Source organism: Corvus hawaiiensis, chromosome 1, assembly GCF_020740725.1.
Source record: "Corvus hawaiiensis isolate bCorHaw1 chromosome 1, bCorHaw1.pri.cur, whole genome shotgun sequence".
Taxonomy (NCBI): domain Eukaryota; kingdom Metazoa; phylum Chordata; class Aves; order Passeriformes; family Corvidae; genus Corvus; species Corvus hawaiiensis.
In genome coordinates, this window is record NC_063213.1 from 83,567,263 (window position 1) to 83,588,125 (window position 20,863).

The 20,863-nt window shown below is 42.4% G+C and overlaps 1 protein-coding gene across 1 annotated transcript; it reads left to right on the forward strand.

Annotated features, from left to right (window-relative positions):
- Positions 1-791: 791 nt before the first annotated feature.
- LOC125329699 (carboxymethylenebutenolidase homolog) lies at positions 792-8,390 on the forward strand. The gene is made up of 6 exons (XM_048312008.1): positions 792-1,026; positions 3,499-3,721; positions 4,510-4,617; positions 5,529-5,671; positions 6,797-6,888; positions 7,887-8,390. Exons 2-6 carry the CDS (start codon positions 3,507-3,509, stop codon positions 8,064-8,066), a joined length of 738 nt encoding a protein of 245 aa, XP_048167965.1. The 5' UTR covers positions 792-1,026; positions 3,499-3,506; the 3' UTR covers positions 8,067-8,390.
- Positions 8,391-20,863: the final 12,473 nt, after the last annotated feature.

Here is a 20,863-nt window from a genome sequence, read left to right on the forward strand (position 1 = left end):
TCTTGGATAGGCTTTTTTTCATTTGTTTGACTTTAATTTAGGGATTGCCAACAAAGAGCACTAACAAAGTTATTTAGAATATGAGAAAACAGCTTATATATGAGGACTAAATTGTAAGGCAGAAGTTTGGTAGACTAGTGAGCATTTAGTCTGTGTTTCAGATGTGCATCTGAGGAAATAGGGAATTTTCGATTTCTAATACATTTAGCTTAAGGTCTTTAAGAAATAGTCCTAATAATCCCATAGAAAGAAAATCAGGAGAATGGGAAGGAAGCAAGGTCAGCCAGAGACTTTAACTGAAAATGAAAAAAAATGTATAACATACCCTGCGAGAGGATAAAAATGTCTGTATTTTAAACACTTATTGTATAGCATGTATGTACAGCAATCTAGAAAGCTATTACTTCCTTACATGCTACTTATTTCCATTCTGAAAGAGAAAATATTTGTCCTGTAGTATATAAGCTTTGCCTTGTATAGAGCCTTGAAATGACGTCTCTACTTCACTACCTCACCCTGCTGATGACTTTAAATAAGTCTTTTAGCCATGGATGAACAGTCTAAGGAACTAATTATGCCAATGTAATGTTTAAAGGTGGGGCTACCCCAGCCTTCAAAAACGAAGAAACACCCTTTAAAAAAAAAAAAAAAGTATTTTCTAGCTGGATTGTTCAGCTAAATTAACATTCCGAAACTGAAAGAAAAAGCCCTCCAGGGCTGAATACCATTTGGTGTAAGTTCAAAAGAGGGGTTGGTACTCAGCTCCAGCAGCTCCTCACAGCAGCACACCCCTCCTACGCTCGCAGTGAAACGAACGGCTTTAAAAAGAGTGGCCTTCGTCACTCCGCCAGGCACAAAGATAAAGGCAGTAGCTTATGTAACTCTCTTTTAAAGGAGCCTGATCCTTGCGCTCACCCCCTTCGTTTTGTGAGTTAGTGCTTTGTGTGGGGACCCAATCAGCCGGAACCACCCACGCTGCGCTCCTGCATCCTGCCCCTACTGTCTCGCGCCCTTGCTGGGCTCCAGGTATGTGTAGGTTTATTTGGGTTTTTTTAACTCATGGCTTTTTTTCCTCAGAAATGTAGAACAAGTGCTTGCGAGGTGTGACTCAGCATGTTCGGGAGACTTTCGTTGTATTTGCAGGCAGAGTGCAAGCTCATTTAAATGCGATTGGGGGTTACTTTCCTTCTTCTTTTTTTGTCTTTTTGAGATGATGGTTCAGAAACCTTTTATTTTCCCTCCAGAGGTGGGGAAGACCACTGAGGAGGAAGACTCAGGAGAGTATATTGAAAGTGATGGTGCCACACAGCAATATCTTTATATTTTTCTGGCTGTAGATACAAGTATCTGAAAATTAGTCATTGTTTAGTCTTCCAGTAAGTTCTCAAGTGCTTCCAGGTAGAAATGGTGGTACACCAAGGCTGTGGGTTTGCAGTCCGAAAAGAATAGCTTTGATGAGTGTAAGAGAGGGGGAATCAATTTCTAAGTAATGTTTCAATAGCATCTTAGAAATGGAAAAAGATGCTGTTTGCATGTACTACAGCAGATGCAGAAACACTGAAGTGTCTTGCCTATGCTACAGGTTTGCAAATCTATATGGCTTATAAACCATGCAAGCCAATGCTATCCCTCACAGTCTTGTATCTGGAGCTCTTTTCATCAGTGAATATATCTACATCTTTAAATACCTCATGTTCTATGTGTTGCTTTACATTTTATCAGATAATATGAAATGTTTGCAAATAAAGTCTGTAAGGATATACTGCTAAGGGCATTGCATTTGTGTTTCTGGAGTTCTGAAATATATGTTTCTTTAATATTCAATCCTTGGTTTTGTTATATTCTCTGATTTAGTCTAATCAAAAGGAAATACTATATGAATGGAAAATTAGTTATGAACTTCTTCCTATTATATATTTGCACTGTATTTTGCCTTACATGCTCATTTATTCGTTCATTTTTTACTGGTACTTATTTTAAATCAGAAGTCCTGTATGTGAGCCCACACCATGTAGGGAAAAGAGGACGCTTATGGGTGGGTGTGGCTTATTTAAAAAAGAAAAGGTAGAGCACTTGTGTAGATGTGTGCCCAGAGATAATACAGCTTTCAAATACGACATAGCTTGTCTTGAACTGATCTGAACTGATCTGAAAAAATGAAATCTCCTGGTATCTGCAATCTAGCCCTGGGGAGACTGCTTGGGATATTCTGAATTTTAAAATCTGCGAATGCAGAATATATCGGTCTCTGAAATTCTGTCCAATTTTTCTGGTTGCCAAGTTGTTTCTTGGCTTTCCTAAAGCTGTCCCTTTAGTGCCACAAATCTTTAAGTCCTACTTGTCCAGGGACAGTTCAGTTATATGCTTTTTCCTATTTCTCTCTGTATTTTTGACAGAGTCAAGTTTGAAGATCTTTGTTTCTGTGCTAGCAAAGTTTCTTTGGCAGTACACATGATTAATCTGTAGAGAGCTTAGGTAAAACTTTATCTAAATTCTTTCCATGTTCTTGAATCATTTGTAGATATTCTGTGAATATTCAAAGGAGTTATTCAGGTCTGTCCACTGAGTTGGTTAACCTGGGGTTGATGGCAGAAAATCATTAACTTGAGTCCAAGGAGCTACATGTGTGTTAGATTCTGCTGGTACTTTTTGACCTTTGTGAATTACTTGTTTATTTTAATTTAAGCAATAGTTTGAAAAAAATTAACCATACCCTACTCCATACCATAACCATACCTACCTTCTTGATTTGGCTCGACTTAAAGATTTTGGTTATGTTCAGTTTTCTTTTTTTCCTATCTTGGAGTTTTAATGCATTCTTTATTTAATATTAAAGAAATACAATTTTATACTCTTACTTTTGCTGGTACATTTTTCTTGGCACCTTTCTTAGGTATCCTTCTTCAAAAGTCTGCAACATCTGAGGCTACAGCTGTTTAGAAAAAGGATTTATTGACATTGAAAATTACAGTTAGGTAATATTTTAAGTCCCTGGATGAAAACATAATGCTCAATCTATGTGTAATTATATCTTTCTACACAGTAGCTGTTGGTTTTTTCTTTCAAAATGCTAGGTCTGGTATTAAGCCTTTACTCTCTACCAAAGAAAGCTATGCATTCCTGACAGGAAATACACATGATGAAGAGTGGAAGGACTGGCTTCATTGCTATGTAAATAATTTGTGATGGTTGCCTTGCTGCTTGCTCAGAACTTTATTTTAATTGTACTACTTACTGTAGGGCATGGACATCCTATCATGTACCAGGCCCCTGCTGAAGAGTTTGTAACATAAGAAAATCTAACTGGAGTCTTATTTGTATTAAATAACCCCGTGGGCTTATTGACTAATGCTTCATTTTAGATCAAACAGTAACGAGCATGTTCATCCTATTACTGTAATGATTAAAAAATACAGTAGTCTGAAGTACTGCCGTCTTTTGAAACTCTTCAATATGGCATACTTTGATATTCATTGCTGAATATTTTTTGTTCTTTAGTATCACACATGGCCAATGAATCGAGGCCCTGCCCATGTGATATTGGAGACAGGTTTGACTATGGAGGCCGTGGGCAGGAGGTGCAAGTTGAGCACATCAAGGCCTATGTCTGCAAACCTCCTGCTGGTGCCGACAAAGCAGTGATTGTGATCCACGATATATTTGGATGGCAACTCCCAAACACCAGATACATAGCTGATATGCTAACAACTAATGGATACATGTAAGAAATACTACTGTTTTCAAAGTGTCTTTCTAATAAGAAAGTTTGTTGAACCAACTGTTTCCTTTTTTCATATAAACCATACAAACACAAATAATTCCACAGTCTTTCTTTATCCCTTTCTCCAAGGAGTTTTCTTTTAAAACAGTGAAAGAAGTCTAAAATAATTGAGTCACCCTACCATAACGAGTTAGTATATAGGCACAAAAGAAGAGAGAGGAAGCAGAAAATTTTCTTATTCTGCATTTTTCATCCTCTATGACCCTGAAACAGCCTGCTTCCTCCCTCCCTCTGTGCAACTTGGCTGTTACGGTAAAAATTTCAAAGAAGCTGAAGATCTTTCTATGAAGGGAAAGTGTACTAGCATGTGCCAAATAGAGAAACAAATCCTCAAATATGTGAAAAGCATACTGAGTATCCTCTATCCTGTATTACTGGGTTAGTGTCCCTTCTACTAAACATAAGTACTGTGTAAATTGCAGTTTGTTTGGTTTGGTTTTGGATTTCTTTTTTAAGTTTGGTAGGAAACCACCAAGGATTTTCAGTTACAGTTAACTATTTATCAATTTAAGAAATGAATTTTAACAGGGCAAAATGTAACTGGAAATTATACTAAGTCCTTATATTAGATATAGAAAATTATTGAGGGTTGCTGGTATAATGCTTTGATGTGGGTTAAGTACTATGTATTCAGCAAAATGAATTCATTGTGTAGTACATAGGATCTTCCCTTTAATCCTTTTTCAGTGTTATTTCATGGACATAAAATATTTTCATTTTTCTTGCAGAGCCATCTGCCCAGATTTTTTTGTGGGACAAGAAGCTTGGAAACCTTCTAATGACTGGGCATCTTTTGATGACTGGCTGAAAACACGAGATGCCGGCAAAATAGACAAGTACAACCATTGTTCCTTGACCAGCAAGTGGACATCCTTATTTCATAGGAATTTTTGCCTCAGTAAAGAGGCATTAGATCCTAACTTATTAGTGGGTCAAATAAAGCTGGATGTCCACAAATGGAAATTTCATGCAGCTCATGGAACAAGCTCGTGGTTATATGAGGGGTGCTTTATAGATAAAAGTAGATGTTTGAACAAGAACAAAAGTGCCCAGTGTTTGCCTGTACAGAGAGTAGAAGCAAAATGAATGACTCTAAAGTAAGGAATCAGCAAAAGCTAGAAAATGCAGCTCACTCCTGCCACTTTGATTGCTCAGGGAGGCACAACTTCCATGGATTTTAGGGTGCAAATGCAGTCAGCAAACACGATTTTATAAAACGTTTGTCCTCCTTGTGGGATATAGTTTACATATAAGTCACATTTGTGATAACAAGATGCTCTTGACTGGCAGTGTGTCTCAAACTTTATTTGTATTAGCCTATACGATAACTATTGCTATTTGTGAAATTAATTGGACTGCTGTTCATAAAATCACCTCCTGTCCTAGTAACAATGATCTGGGAAGACTGACTTTCTCCTTTGTCTTCTTCCCTGGAGTTTGTCTTGTATTTTAGAAATGAATAACAGTAAAGTAGTGTTGTGGGTTGACCCCAGCCATCAGCCAATAACTTGGACCACCACTCGCTCCCACAAGAGGAACAGGGGAATAAGAGAAACAAAGCAAGAAAACTCATGGGTTGAGATAAAGGCAATTTGATAAGTAAGGGAAAGAAAACCAGGGAGTGATGCAAGACAGTCACTCCATTCCAGAAGCAGACTGATGCCCAGCCAGTCTCTGAGCAGCAGCCACCAAAGAGGCCAGAGAAACAGGGCTAGAGCCTTAATTCACTTTCATTTGCATGTCTCAGAGAAGTTGATGTTGTCCTCAAGTATCTAAAGGACCAATGTGGTGCGAAGAAGATTGGTGTCATTGGCTTTTGCTGGGGTGGAGCAGCAGTGCAACATCTGATGCTGAAAAATCCTCATTTAAAGACTGGAGTGTCCCTCTATGGTAAGCCTGAAAGACCTGCTACATTCTGAGCAGGATGCCAGTGCAGGAAACAATTCTCTAGGACTATTACTGTAACAAAATTCAGTTTGACATCTAGTGGAAGAAGGTGATTTTATTATAAATAATCTGTAAGTGATTTGATTTTTTCACACTCGCATTTTTACACTTAAGTGCACCCAGCAAAATTTTATTTAAAGAGTGGCATGACTAGGATCACATCTGTGATCATAGTGCCAAATGCCATGGCCTGACTGTGGCTGAGGTTCCTCTTGGCTGGCAATGACAAAAGGGCTTCTGGGCACATCTTTTATATCTTTTAGACAGTGGTCCCTCATTACTAATAGGAACAGTTTTAACTTCTCTGTTTTAACCCTTCACACTTTAATTCTCAACATATTTATGCTAACTTTGATATTTTTCTTATAAACCTCTGTACTTCTACATAACCAGAGCAATTTATATTAGTTAGAGGTGAAAGCACATTTAAGGTATTTTTCCAGAAAGCTTATTGGGACTGTTTTGCTGCACTGATATGCTGATCAGCTGAGTCAATTCAACAATGTTACTTGCTAATTTTTTAACTTTTTCTGTTGTAATAATCTCAGGAATGAAAAGAGTATCTAGGGTGGCAGCTGGTTAGTTTTACTGTAACTTTAATTCAAATATATTGGAGTAGTTAAAATTAAAATGTCAATTTGTTATGAAATTGTATCAGTATAGATATATGTACACTGAAGTCATAACCATGTAGGTGGAATGATGAGTATTTACAATTATCTTAAAAATGGCCTTCCCAAGCCAGAGGTGAGCAGTTCCTAAGTGTCCATCTTTCACAAAATCCTGTCTCTGACAGTGATCAGAAGCAGTTGCTCAAAGCAAACCACAAAAATGGGACAAGAGTAACAATTCTTCCCTGATTTTTTCCCACAGAACCGGTCTTTTCCTTTTTAATGGTATCACAAATTTTCCACAACAAAAAGGACTTTTAAGCAAAGTGTGTTAAATCCCATTACAAACTGATCATCACTAGCTGATGAAAATGTCTTGAAGTTTTTGTAGATTTTGTAGTGGTTTAGCTACTTTAGGTAGCATAACTCATTGCATGTATGTTTTCTTCTGCCTTAGGAGTGATCAGTCGTTTTGCAGACAAACACAGTTTGCTGCATCCTACCTTCTTCATTTTTGGGGAGAAGGATGACATCATCCCATTGGAGCAGGTGAGTTTCCCATCACAGATGCGTCTTTTTAATGCTTTTCATGTTTATTTTGTATCTTGGTATTCAATGAAGAGACAGTAGAAAACTAATTTGCACTTTTCTTTCTCTTTCACTAACTCTTACAGTACTTCTACACAAATGTATGCTGCTTATCCCCAAATCAAAAAGTTTTACCATGACACTAAAAATATTTTCTGTTCCTGTTTGAAAATATGGCTGATTTTCATCAGTTCCTAGGAAAAGAGCAAGAATTCAAAGAAAGCCTGACAAGTTTAAGATAGGAGGCTCTCTTTAGTGATACCGATGGTCCATAAAATCAGCAGAAATTCCCCACCTGTACCAATGGAATCACTTGTTGCAGGAAAATTAAAAAGACCCTGTGGCTATCCTTCTCCTTTTTCCACTGTCCTGCAGAGATTCTCCTTTCTATTACTCAGTCAACAGCCTTTCTCTGGAACCTGGGTGTAGAATGATTGGAGAAAGATGGTTATCTGCCAAGGGGATCAAGAGAAACATGTTTTTATTGAGTGATGTTGGCTTTAATTTTCCTGGCAAAAATTCCAGTTACTTTGAACTGCTATTTTTGTCTCTGCTCCTCTTCCCCAACCTCAAATTAATTCAAACTCTTCCCCCAGTTATTTTATGTGAGGTGTCTATCAGTAGCAACTCATACAGTGCTCACTACATGCTAACCTTCTCATGATGCTGAGCAGTAGGTTTTTTACATTTACAGATATTAATATTGTAATCCATATAATTTTTTTCTACATTTTATACAGTCACATACTGATATTTTACTGGGAAAAAAAGCCTAGTTAAATAAAGCAAGTGCAGCAACAGAAATGCATTTAGGTATAAAACTAGTAGAAAAGAAAACGGTGGCAAGGATAAATTATGTCTGTCTTTCAGAAAAGTAAAAAATGAGGACAATTTGGGGACTGTAAATGTAGAACTTTTTACCTTTGTGCTCAGCCAACATAGAATGTTCTGTGTTACAGGTCACATTGCTGGAGCAGAAGCTTAAACAAAACTGTAAAGTTGATTATGAAGTTAAAATTTACCCTGGACAGACACATGGGTTTGTGCATCGGAAAAGAGAAGATATCAATCCTCAAGATAAACCTTATATTGAGGAAGGAAGAAAGGATATGATCAACTGGCTGAATAAATATCTTTAGGTTAAATTAATGTCAACAAACAGAATCAATTGTCGTAGGAAATGAGAAAATAATACAGACTATATTGCTTAAAATGTTCTTACAACCATAAAAATATTTTGTATAACTCTTCTGCAATAACACTACTTATTTGCACTTACCTTCTAAGTAGGGGCTTAGAGATGGCTTTTCAAATGTTGAAAGCTATAAATGTAAAGAAGGTTTTTAACACTGGTCTTGTGTATCTTAAAATGATTAGAATATCGTGTGGCATATTTCCTGGCACCTGAAAGTTTAGTTTTTTTATGTCAATGTCAACATGATTAAAAATCATTGAAACTCTGACCACGCTTGAGAAATTCTCTCCTTAAAGCTCTGTTTAGAGTTGTTTAGCTGTGAGACTTTCAGCTCCAAGATTTTCAGCTTTTAGGTAAATATAGTTCTGGGTTGGAAGGCTGGGACATTTTCTTGGAAACAGAATATCTTATTCAGAATTTATGAAATGAGAGCAAGAAAAGGGAAGGAGAAAGACAGTGGAAATCAATGTATGTGAACTGAGGGGAACTCCAAAAGTTTGGGAGCCATGACTGAAGAGACTAGAGAAAATCACATCATTTCACCATCATCTTGATGCAAATCCTTCATCTCTCATGGCTTCAGGCAGTTGCCCTACCTACTGAACCTAATTCAGAGTTGAATCTAAACCAACCTCCAACGTTACCTCCTCACCTCCACAAATCTTTCCTTTATCCTCAGGTTTCTCTCTGCTGTGATTTAGTTGTGTACTGTTACTGGTAAGGCACAGCCCATTCCTGGTGAGTGGGGGAACATTACCATGTTTCAGCTCCTTAGGACTCTCCCAGTGCAATTCCCAATAACCATATGGTGAAGTCTTGCCTGCATCTGTGATGCTGAGGGAATAGATGTGGCTAAAATATTGTACTGAACATTGCCCATTTTCCCCTCAGTGAAATAAGTGTGAGCCCAGGGAGCTCTCACAGAATATTGCCTTTCAAGTTGCAGCCCCTCCATGGTTTCCATTGCCCCACAACATTTTTCTTTTTGAGTTTGTTGCTGCCAGCCATGCCTGGCATCTCCCTCACGAAATCACATTCCCTTTGGCTCTTTCCTAGCTGGGGGCGTGTGCCAGGCCAGTCTTAAGCAGTCTGTGGTGGAGCTGTAGCTGCATGTGTGTCTGAACTCCACAGTGTCTCGGCTTTGGAGCCTCCCACCATATGGATCCCACCTCAGGCCCCAAATCCCCATTTCGACCCCCTTCTTCACATCACTCCTTCCCTCCTGCAATACACTGTATACGTCCCATGAGAAAATAGTTTTCTCTGCACCACACTGAGTTGATATCAAAGAAAATCTCCCATCTTTCAAAAAGATTTCATGCAGACCTCTGAGACAAAAGTTCAAAATCTTCCCTTGCTCCTTGGTTCATGCCCTTGGTCAGTGATTATTGCTGTTCTGTGGTTTGAACACTGCAGATTGTGTTTCCGTCTTCTTGCTTAATGATTTCAGGAGAGATGAACCTTCAGTTCTTAGTGGGTCCAACCAGTGCAGGGAAAGCCTCTTCAGGTCTGCAGGGCATTGCTGCTATGAGTCATGTTGGTAGAAATAGTCCCTCCACACTGGAGGTGAGAAGTTCCACAAAGCCCTTGCTGATCCTGCCCTTGTGCTCGATCTGTGCAGATTCCCAGTGACACAGACAGAGGGAAGGGCCAGACTTCTGTGCTTCCTGCCAGTCCTGGCATGGTTCTGTTCTCAGCATGTAGAAGAGAAACACTTTCACATGAGAGGACTACAGACACCTTCATGCACTGGCAAAGGCACATCTCGTGTGTACCTGTCCAGCTCTAGGGAATGGGAACAACAATGAACAAACCTTCCTGGAAGGAAGCAACGTAGGTTTGTGGTTCAGGTAATCTATAAAGTGCAAATTCAATTCCCAGCTCTGGATTCATGCCCAATTTATCAGGGTTGCTATGAGAACAGAGAGACTTGATGAAATCAAACGCTCTACAATTATTTTCTCATGTGGATTTTAAATAAAAGAGCCTTGGTTTCTGTGAAGGTAATACCTTGGTTGGCAAACCTGTCCAGCTTGGTTTTTTACGTGATTGAACAGATGTCTTAGGAAAAAGGGCTAAGAGCTGCCAAATTTTCTCTGAGACAGGGAAAGACTGTGAAACTGAGGAGTATTTTGCCAAAATTCATTTTCCTTGGAGAATTCAGAGTCACTTGTGTAGGACAGGTGTTGCATTTTATTATATATTTGCTTTTATAGGAAAAAAAATTGGGTGCATTAGAAAAGGTCATTGCCAGCAGGTAAAGGGAGGTTATCCTGCTCCCCTACTCAGTTCTGGTGAGGCCACATCTGGAGTGCTGTGTCCAGGTCTGGGCTCCTCTCTACAAGAGAGACATGGAGCTCCTGGAGCGGGTCCAGCGGAGGTCAGCAAAAATGCTTAAGGGGCTGGAGCACCTCTCTTACAAGGAGACACTGAGGAAGCTAGGCCTGTTCTGCCTTAAGAAGTGATGACTGAGAGGGGACCTCATGAATGTCTACAAATATCTGAGGGGCAGGTGTCAAGAGCACAGAGCCAGGCTCCTCTTGGTGGCGTCAAACAATAGGACAAGAGGTAACAGGCAGAAACTGAGGTACAGGAAGTTCCACCTGAACATGAGAAGAACTTCTTTGCTGTGCAGGTGACTGAGCACTGGAGCAGATTGCCCAGAGAGGTTGTGGAGTCACCCTCACTGGAGGTATTCCAGGACTGTCTGGATGCAATCCTGTGCAGTGCTCTAGGATGACTGCTTGAGCAAGGAGGTTGGACCAGATGACCCACTGTGGTCTCTTCCAGCCTTACCAGTGATTTTGTGATTTTGTGAAATACAGTATCTAAGATGAAAAACTCAGAAAACTCAATCACTGGCACAAGCATTTTTGTTGCATCTGTTATCTTTAATCAGTTTAATATTATGCTGACTTCTACTCCTTAATTGGATTACTTTTTTTATTACATGATGAATGGGAGCTGTTTTATGGGTTTCAGTTTAATCTTTATGGCAAAAATTTTTAATACACAAAATGCCTCTTCAGCTCTGTTCCTTTTTCTGCATTGCCCTCTGTCAAGTTCACATTTATTGCTGGGTGGTTTTTTACCGTGGTGTCTAAACCAGACAGTCACTGTTTTAGCTTGTTAATTTTCCTCACCTTCTTTGACTCCTAAACTCCAAACAGGAATGGGCTTTCAGTGTACAGGCCATACACAAGGACAAAGAAAAGCATTCCCCTCCCGTCATCCCCCCAGTGCATACATACGTAACAGTGCCAAAATTCCCATAAAATAATGTGCACTTGGTCAGTATAAAAAAATGCCCTCCATCTTTTGGCTTGCAGGGAAGAGGGCATCTATGCTTTATGGTACATTATAAGAGACTGTGCACTTGCTTTAAAAATGTGTCTCTCTGCACAGTGTCAGCTGCAGTCATGTGGGGAGCAGTTCTCCTTCCTCAGCTGCAACCTTTGACTCTGCTGCTAGGTCTTGAAAGGGCTTTTTTGTCTTATTTTTTTCTTCAGAGCAGGCCCTAGGGAAGGAACTGAATGATTGCTGTGCTGGATTAGTGAGGCTTCGGGGCTAGAAGCCTGACCAGAAGTTGAACTTGATGGAATTTGGGGAATTGACGGAAGATGTGATAGAGATGACTACACAATGTAGATAACTACAGCTCATCTGAATGCCTTGTTGTAACTAATTTTGGCCACACTCACAGGCATACTAAGTTTTCTATTCAGGACTGTAGTTGCCTACAGAGGTTGTGATCAGACTGGACTCCACACCTCTAACTAATGAGATTTCGATGTGTTTCACCACAGGCCAGGAGTGGTAGCTTAGGCTCTAGAAAGGTGCACTGAGAACACAATTTTTCAGAGACACAAAAAAATCTAGTTTCATTTTATTTGAGGCTAGAAAAAATAAAAGTAGACCCACTTAAAGCATTTTAGTCAGAGCTCCCATTGGAGGAGCAATGGGAATTTGGTACCTATCTCCTCTTTAACTTCAGAAGCCTCCAGCACATTTTACTTATTTTCTGGTTTCTCATGTTAGGCACTGAAGTTTATCAAAGCCCAGTGAATAACAGAATGCTGAATTTCAGAAAGTGAAGAGCGGAATGGGCTAATAAAGCTCCAAAACAAAATTCCCCTTTCAGACCATCAGTGCAGCAGATGGTGACACCTGTGGAAATACGTTTCCTTTCCTTCCCTTCCTGCCACTACTATGTTAAGAGCTGGTGAGGAAATTTTGCATCTGGGCTGGTAGTTTGCCCAGAACTTCAGCAAAGCTATGCTAATGTTATTCGTTAGGGGGATTGCAAGTTATTCCAACTGCACTAATAAACTGTTCTTCAGTTTTACTTCCAGGTGTTGAGCTTACAGATTGTTGAAAATTTCTTTAAAGTTATTTCTTTTTTTTCCAGAATCCTTAGAAAATTAAGAAAGTTTCTAAGATACTTTAGATGGTTGGCTAACCCCAAGTAAAAAACCTATGTCCTTCAGTAAAGAAAAAACATTTTTGCTTCCTCTGACTCCTCTGAGGCAAAAGTGGAAGGTAAATTTAGGCACGGGTGTTTGCAAGAAGAAAGAGATGCAGGGGGAAGGGATAAGCTCACATTTTGTATATATTTGCAAGAACTATAGTCTGTAGTGCTCTGTGATGTTGCTTTGGAGAGCAGTGAGCTGTGAAAGCTCTCCCTGTCAGTAGGACAGCAGTAGGGGAGCAGCTCAGGGTAGGTTAGCAGTGCAAGGTAAGTTGATCCTGTTGAATGGCTTGAATAGAATGAGAGCTTGCTATTGTCCCTCCTTTCCCCTGGTTTCCTCACCCAGCTGGTTTAGCTCCAACTTCACTCAGAATTTTTCTTTCTGAGACACAGAGAAACCCTGGGTGAAAATTAAAAGGACAGGCTGAGTCATATGTGTTATCCACTACAGATGAAACTAACTTCTGGCTCCACAGCGCAAAGTAAAGTAGAGCTGGCCTCCTGCTCAGGGGTGTTCCTGATGTGTACAGGTTGTATATCACACACATATCTTCAGATGTGATAAGAAGAATGTTCTGTCTCTATAGTGAAGTATAAAAAACAGTGTAAGAAAAACAAAATAAGTAAAACGGTGGAACTTTTTGTGCTGATATAACTGTGAAATCACATCAAGAAAATCCCTCTAAGCTGGAAAAAATGGGAGTAATAAACTCTTGCAGCAACATTATTTGTAGCTGCTCATTTCCAGCCCAAATTTTGCTGATGTCTCTGTGCTTTGTAACACCAAGGCAGAGGTTAGCACTGTTGTGCTTAACTGTGTCAAGGCTGTTGCAAGCAACCATGAACTTGTTCTGCTCACAGCCTGAGCTGGGCTAAAGCTGCATAGCCTTGTCAGATGGGTGCTTTGCTTAAACAATCTCAGCAGATTATGTCAGGTGGAAATCATTTTTCATAGCAAAGTGGGACTGGGACTGCACTGACTGGCAATAGGGTAGAGAGCATCTAGTTCTTTGTTTTTTGCCTCTGCAAAACACTGCTGAGGCCCAGACCTAATTATCTGTCTGCATAACTTTTCACTCTTTCACATTTGTCACTTTTTGCAGATTAAATATCTGCGAGCAGCTACCTATGGCAAGTGAATCTGTGCAGAGCAGCAGAGACCACAGAACAGGAAGAGATGGCACAGTTTTAGGATCTTTCCAGCAGGCCTGAGAAGAAGGAAGCAGAAGGAGTCTGATAAGGCTGGAACAAAGAGTGAAGAGTTACCTTGTGGGATGAAGAGGGAACACATAGTTCGCTGTGAAAGGGAAAATGTGTGAGGTGGTGTCCTGGGGTCTCAAACTGGGACCTCAAAGGTGGGCACTGAAGAGAGCAGAGAGTGGTGTTGGTTGATGAAAATCAGAGTTGTGGGAAAAGTAGAGCATTCCAGAACTTCAGCGAGAAGCAAAAGTGACACTGTAAGCAGGAGAAAAGAAGATCTGAGACTGACCCTTGAAGATCACTTTCACTAGTCCATGTCCATCCTACCTGTGCTGATTTGCTTTACTAAGAATCTGTTGAATAAGTCTCTGTGAGGTCAGCCAGCTGAAAAATCAAATAAGCAAATGAAAGGTGGTATAGAAGAGAAAACAGAAAAGTGAAAGGGAGAGGTAATGCAGGAAATGCAGATGTGGGGAAAAACACTGGCAGTGATGGTGTTTCCTGAAAGTCACAGATATCCCATGCCTCTGCTCCACTTTCCTGACTTAATGAGCCGGGAATCAGCCCTGAGTGAGCACTATATAATGTTAGTAGAGGTGCCTCAGTTGGAGAGGAACAAAAATCCAGCAGTACTAAGTGGAGGTAGAGCCTCTCTTCGGAGAGAGATAAAGGGAGATCTGCTTCAAAGGAGAGGCACTGAGTCAGCACTGGAGAGGCAAGGCAGGGGACATTTCTATTGCTGGGTGCCCAAGAGATTTGAGGAGATAAACACTTCTTGCTGTCACTAAGCCTTTCTCCATCACACTGTGAGCAATGGCACTGTAGGAGACAGGTGGCCTTGTGTTGCTGCATGGCTGTTGCTGGGTGATTTGTAGATCATATGCCAAAGTCCAAAGTGAAATTTCCAGGAATTGCTCAACTCAAGATAATGTCAGGAAGTAATCAGCAAAATTGGTGAGATGATGGAAGTTATTCCTCAGTAAAACAAAAGCTTCTTGGGGAAAATTGCCATCTGGGATTTTTGTCACCCACCCCTTTCCCTTGCTGAGCCCTAGTTGCATTGCCTCTCCAAATGACCTTTTCTGCTGGGCTGATGCCAAGTGGTACATGCAAGGGGGGCTGAAGAGAAACATGTCAGGATGTTTCTGTAGAAAGTCAAGGAAAACAATTCAAAGCAGGAGGTGAATCAGGAATGAATAAGGTGGAACAATTAATTATTACTTTCCCCCATGTAAATTGGGGAATGGTGAGTCTGAAGGCAGGAAAAGAGCTGGAAGAGAAAGGAAAAGAAAGATGTCTCTACTGGTTCACCAGTAAGAGGGAGGTGGGGAGGGCTTGGCAGATCCCTGCCGGCTGATGGGGTGGAGAGGGTACCATTCCAAGCCTTATTGCTTTCCAGCTGGCTCAGATTGATGGTGTTTGCTATTCCCATGATATCTCTGATATCATCTGCTGATGTACTAATGACAAGATGCTTCATTCACCACTCAAAAGAGGGATTAGGGCTCAAATCGCCATTCCAGCTTGTCACTCACCAAGGAATTAAAATCTTCTTTGAATGTGGAATTTACTGACCCCATGGGAGAGCCTAAGATTAAGGAAATGATGCTTTAAACATGAGATCATGGAAATAAAATAACGCATTAGCTGGAAAGTGTTCGTCTTTCCAAGCTGTGGCGAAGAGCCACTGGGCAACATTACACAGGCACCACTCTCATGGTCCAGCCAGATCATCACAAACACCCCAGACATTTCCTCCTCTGAAGAAAGAGCAGAGTATAGTGCAGGAACCCCAAGAGATGGCTTTTAAGGAGTTTATGTGGCTATTACGGAAGAGACTTTGATCAGTGTCTTTCCTAGTGGAGGAAATGATCTACTTCAGATCCTGATTCATCACTGATAGCTGGCCATGGTCACAAATCTGAGTCAGGGGCTGTGCAGAAAATCACTTTGAATTTCACCTCAGCTAATGCTGATAGGGATGCCTTAAATGAACTTATATAGATGTGCCCACATGGGAAGACCAGCTTCCTGCAGTGCAAGCCTGTGATCTCTGCTAGCGCTGCTGTGCTATGAGGTTTTACAGTAGAAGGGAGTGGGTACTGAACTAACTGTGCACAGTGGTGGAGAGCAGCAATGTCTCAGGAAACTAGATGGTTGGGAAATGGTACACAGTCACTCTAGGTGCTCTGAGTTCCTCCAGAAATTACTGACCTCTGTGGTTTTAGAAAGTCTGAGGATAGTGCCCTCCTACTCCCCTTCTTGCTCCTCCCCCCTCCCCCACTGCCCCAGTTTTTGAAAAAATGTCTTTAGAATTGTCTAGGAAATAAGATCCTTTAAGAAATTAACAGTGGATTCCAGGTCTTACTATTTTGCAATGGCTGGGGGTTTTTTTTCAGTTGGTTGGTTGGTTTTGTTTTTGTTTTTATGGGTTGGGGGTTTTTTTGTTATTGGAACCTGGAGAGAGCAGTGAGTTTTCCCTCCAAGAATAGCCCATGTACTACTCCTGGGAGTAGTTTTATTCAGCATCCTCATGGATGAGCTAGGGGAGTGACTGAACTCCCTGCTTCCCTTCCTCACAAATTTTTGGACAGCCCCAGAAGAGACACATCCAATGCCTTGACATTAGACAGACAGCAACACTGGGGACAGTGTCCCAGCAGAAGTGATCCCTAGGAGCTGGTTGGTGGAAGATGACTTGCAGGGTGCTGGCCTTCTTGTCTGTGCAGATGAAGCTATGAAAAATGAGCTAGGGTAGCACAGAAGGGATCAGCCTTTCTCGGGGAGTGGGAGCATCTTTTGCCTTCCAGACCGCTACTAGAGGCAGGCAAGAAGCTGCTGAAGAATTGAGAGGTAGGCAAGAGCCATCATTTTGCCTTGCTCCAAGGGTACTGATAAGTCTTGATGGCCCTGACCAGCCTCTCCTGGGTCTCCCTCTGCAACATCTTCCCACGGGGCCAGGAAACCCATTTCACCTCAGCCCTGGGCTTTTAGTGCCCGCCTGAGCTGTATTGTGGTCTATCTTTCCCAGCTATGCCTGGCTGTATTCACTGTTTGTCTGAACCCTGGCATGACTTCCTTGTCTTAACCCAGGCTTCCTGGCTTGACCTCATACCTGCCTGGCAATCACTGGCACTGACTGCCACCACCAGGATTGACATTGACCTGCAAACCAGTTTCTCAGCAAGACCTTGGATCTGCTTTGCCACCACAAGCTCATCTGATGATCAGAGGAACCTGAGTCTCTCCCTGGGCCTGCCTGCTCTCACCCTGTAGCAAACTGGGACAAGACTTGGCTGGAGAGACCTTTTCCTGCCAGCTTTTTCTCCCTTGTCTTCTGGATCCCAGATGCTTAGGAGCAGTTGGACTACCTCTCTGCCCTGACAGAAGAAAGCTTTCCCAGTAAAACATGTTGTCCCTGCCCTGAGTCCCACTCTTCTGCAAGTCCAGCCTTTTTTCACTACAACTCTTCCCTTCCCAGTATCTGTCACCAAGCCATCTGGAGCCCCGGCCAACTCAGCTTCCTGCAATGGCACCATCTTACCAGGCTAGGTGGGAGCTGCAAGCTGAGTTGCCTCCTGAACAGTCCCTAGCTGTACCTGTGGTCACAAATAAGTCATTAAGTCTCAAGCAGAAGGCTGATGTACACCATGGTTACTGGATATTTTATATTGTTTTAAGCCCTGGAGGACAGGATGGGAGAGATGGAGAAGGTTAAAAATACAGCAGTTGTGGATCCCTGTCCCTGTGCTGGGTTGGAAGGGCACTGCCCCAGCATTGCTCTGAGGCACTGGCATCAGTGCTCATGGATTCCATTGGATTAGCACTGCCTCTTGCATTCATTCTGCCCACAATGCACCTAGCAGCAGCATGGAGGGAGTAGGTTGAAGTGGGGCTGAGCAGAATGCTTTGAAGCATATGCCATGTTCAGTGGGTGACCAGAGCTTTCAGGTGTGAGGGGTATTGACAAAGATGGGGAACATAGCTGGGAAGCACTTCTGGGGAGCAGGGCCCAGGCTCAGCATGACTGTTGTGTTAGCTGGAAAGTGAGGTGGGACATTGTACGGCATTGTCAGGAAGGCAGCCAGCAGATTCCTCAGTGATGGGGTAGCACTGAATGACCTCAGAGCGCAAATGGTCTGTGCAGCTGGTGGACTCCTCTGAGCACCCTGCCTGTGCCAAGGAGAGCTCAGGGCCCCACCTTGTAGTACCCTGCAGATTGGCTTGCCTGCCTGTCTGCTGAGGCTGGGGGGGAGGAAACTGTTGGCAGCTCACAGAATTATTAACAGAAGAAGCAGAAGGGCAGTGGGGAAACTCAGAGAGTGATTCCCACCCCAGTGCCGGGCACAAAACTGGATCTGAAAAAGGCCGAGCAAAATTTAATGCTGGAAACTAAGGGACTGGGACTGCTCTGGAAAGCTGCTATCAGAAATGTTCTGAGTAAATGCTTGTGGTCAGTTTGAAAATACAGAGACAAACTGAGCATTGCCATAGACTTCAGCATTAAAAGAGCAATGACATTTTAGGCCGTTCTAAAAGAGCCTGATGTTCATATTTCAGCAAATTTCTCTCACACATACCCCTGCTGATAAGCCTCCACACCTCCAAAGAGTGCTCTGTTGGGTTGAAATGGCATCAGATCTTCCATTCCCCTAGATGCTATTGGTGCCTCTGATAATATAGAACAGGAATTAAAGAGCCCTATGGGGCTGGGTAACTCTGAAACAGGAGTACAGACCTCCTCACCCAACTCCTGTGGAAATGATCAGAGTCATCAGCCAGGGATATTGTGAAAAAGGGTTCACACTTGAGAAACTGTGTCCTGCTGAAAGTGTGTTGGGACAGCTAGTTCCCTCCATGGTTCTTAGGGTACTTGCTGGAGGATGGTGGATTTCTCTTTGGAAGGGCAGTGTTCCTTTGCAACCATACATCTGGCATCACATGACTATAGAGGACTCTCTATTAAGTGATCAAACCTGATCCTTTAGGGCTGTATATGGCTGTGCTTGAAGAACTGCTGCTGTTCTGATGTGAGTGAAACAGCCTGCTCTGTGTACGCTGAGAATGAGTGATAAGGGAAGAGAAAGAAGGATGGAAAGGAGAGCCCTTCTTGATTATGTCCCTTTACTGTAGCTACTTCAGTCCTGCTGTTCCTCATGCAGTTGTCACTGCTATGACTTTATGACACTGGCTGCCATGTCTGGCTCTTGGAAATGTTAATGTTCTGTTATTTTTCTTTGTGCTGCCTATTCTGAGCCAGACATGCAAGAGACAGGATATTCATCATGCTAAACCAACCATAATTCGGAGGAGGAAAGGGATGCATTTTCATACAGTATTTGTTACATATCAGAGGCCATCCCCAATGCTTGTGTGTGTCACTGTAGTGGGTTGACCCTCGCTGGATGTCAGACACCCACCGAAACCTCTCTATCACTCCCCCTCCACCACTGGACAGGGGAGAGAAAATATAACAAAAGGTTCCTGGGTTGAGATAAGGACCAGGAGAGATCACTCACCAATACTGTCACAGGCAAAAGAGGCTTAAATTAGAGATAGTAATAGAATTTATTGCTAAAAAAATCAGAGCAGGATCATGAGAAGTAAAGACCTTAAAAAAACACCTCCCCCACACCTCTCTCTCCTTCCCAGTTCTACCTCCTCCATAGCCTGGGATCAAACTTTCCAAGACATGAAGGCAATTCTGGTTACATCATATTTCCATATTCTGTAAGTGTTGACTTTGACCAACATCTTGGTGGCCAGCGGGACAAAATGTGTGCAGCGTTGGTGAGAGAGGTGTAGGTGTTAAATTACGGAGGTCCTGAAATGCACCGGTGTGGACTTCATTAGTCGTGCTGCAGCCCTAGGGCCTCCAACAGCTGTCCTGTGCCCAGTGCTCAGGGAATGGAGGTCAGGGATTCTCAAACACACATGTGATACACGGTACGTGACATATTCCCTGTTAATGAGGAATGCAGGACAAGCCCTGCAGATGTAGCGTCAGATGAATGGCAGATCAGGGGCAAGCCCTCAGCAAAATTGCTACTTGTCAGTGCACTCCAGGTACAGCTGTGGAAGAGGTGTCTCCTCTAAACCAAACCCCTCAGCAGGTGCCCATCTCAATAGAAATAGATAATGTAGGGATTCTGTCTCTCAAAAATTAACTGGAAAATAAGGAAGGCTACTGTATTTGGTTCCTATATTTGGAAGCATGTATAAGATCGTGATTGGAGAGAAGGAGAGAGGGACTGGGGGAGTCAGGGAACCTGGGCTGCTTTCCCAGCATTACATTGTAACTGTAAATTGTAGCAAGTCCCCAGGGACATTCTTCAGTTCTCGCTTGTCTCTCAAGCAGAGGCAACAGTCTCACACTTTGCACCAGAAGACTATAGGTTATACAGGGTCCCTGTTCCCGGAGAGCAGTGGCTACACTACCCCATTTATCCCAGTGCTGAGTTCTTGGATGTTGGATATATTTCTTCAGTACATTCACATCACCCTTAGCTGTAATGTTCCCGCCTGTAGGGACTTTGCACATGAAGGCTGTTACCAGTCACACCTTCCAGAATGGGTGTGAAGGAGCAGCCTTGAATGGCACAAGACCTTTGGGTCATCAGTACAACAATCTCACACCCCACCTCTTATCCAGAAGCACAAGGACAGCTGGGAGCCTGACTGTGCTACTCTTCTTGCCCTCTGATTTGCACCATCTCTGAGTGGCAGCACACTGGCTCTTCACAGGCCTGTATGGGCAGACCAGTTCATTTCACCTCGCTGCCCGTGTGGGGCAAAGCACTGAGTGACAGCCCTTCACACAGTTATTTTCCCTTCTGAGATCATGTGGAAAGGTTCAGGCCTGTGCTGGAGACCCAGAGTACTTATGTTTATGGGGGCTGCTCTTCTTTCCTTTCTTAGACTGTCTTTCACCTCTCCCAGTCTTCCTCCCAGTTCTCTGCCAGGGAGTGCTGAGGCTCATCACTACAAGTGTCCAGCATGGCTCTGGCTCTAGGGAACAGGGAGGCCAGTGCTGTGACACACCTGTGTCACAGCTGCATGCACCACTGCTTCAG

What these genes read in the sequence shown, in the direction of transcription:
- LOC125329699 (XM_048312008.1), top strand. Translation starts at nt 3,507, where the DNA reads ATGGCCAATGAATCGAGGCCCTGCCCATGTGATATTGGAGACAGGTTT. An exon ending in CTAACAACTAATGGATACAT is followed by an intron (nt 3,722 to 4,509) that starts GTAAGAAATACT and finishes TTTTTCTTGCAG; the next exon opens with AGCCATCTGCCCAGATTTTT. An exon ending in ACATCATCCCATTGGAGCAG is followed by an intron (nt 6,889 to 7,886) that starts GTGAGTTTCCCA and finishes TCTGTGTTACAG; the next exon opens with GTCACATTGCTGGAGCAGAA.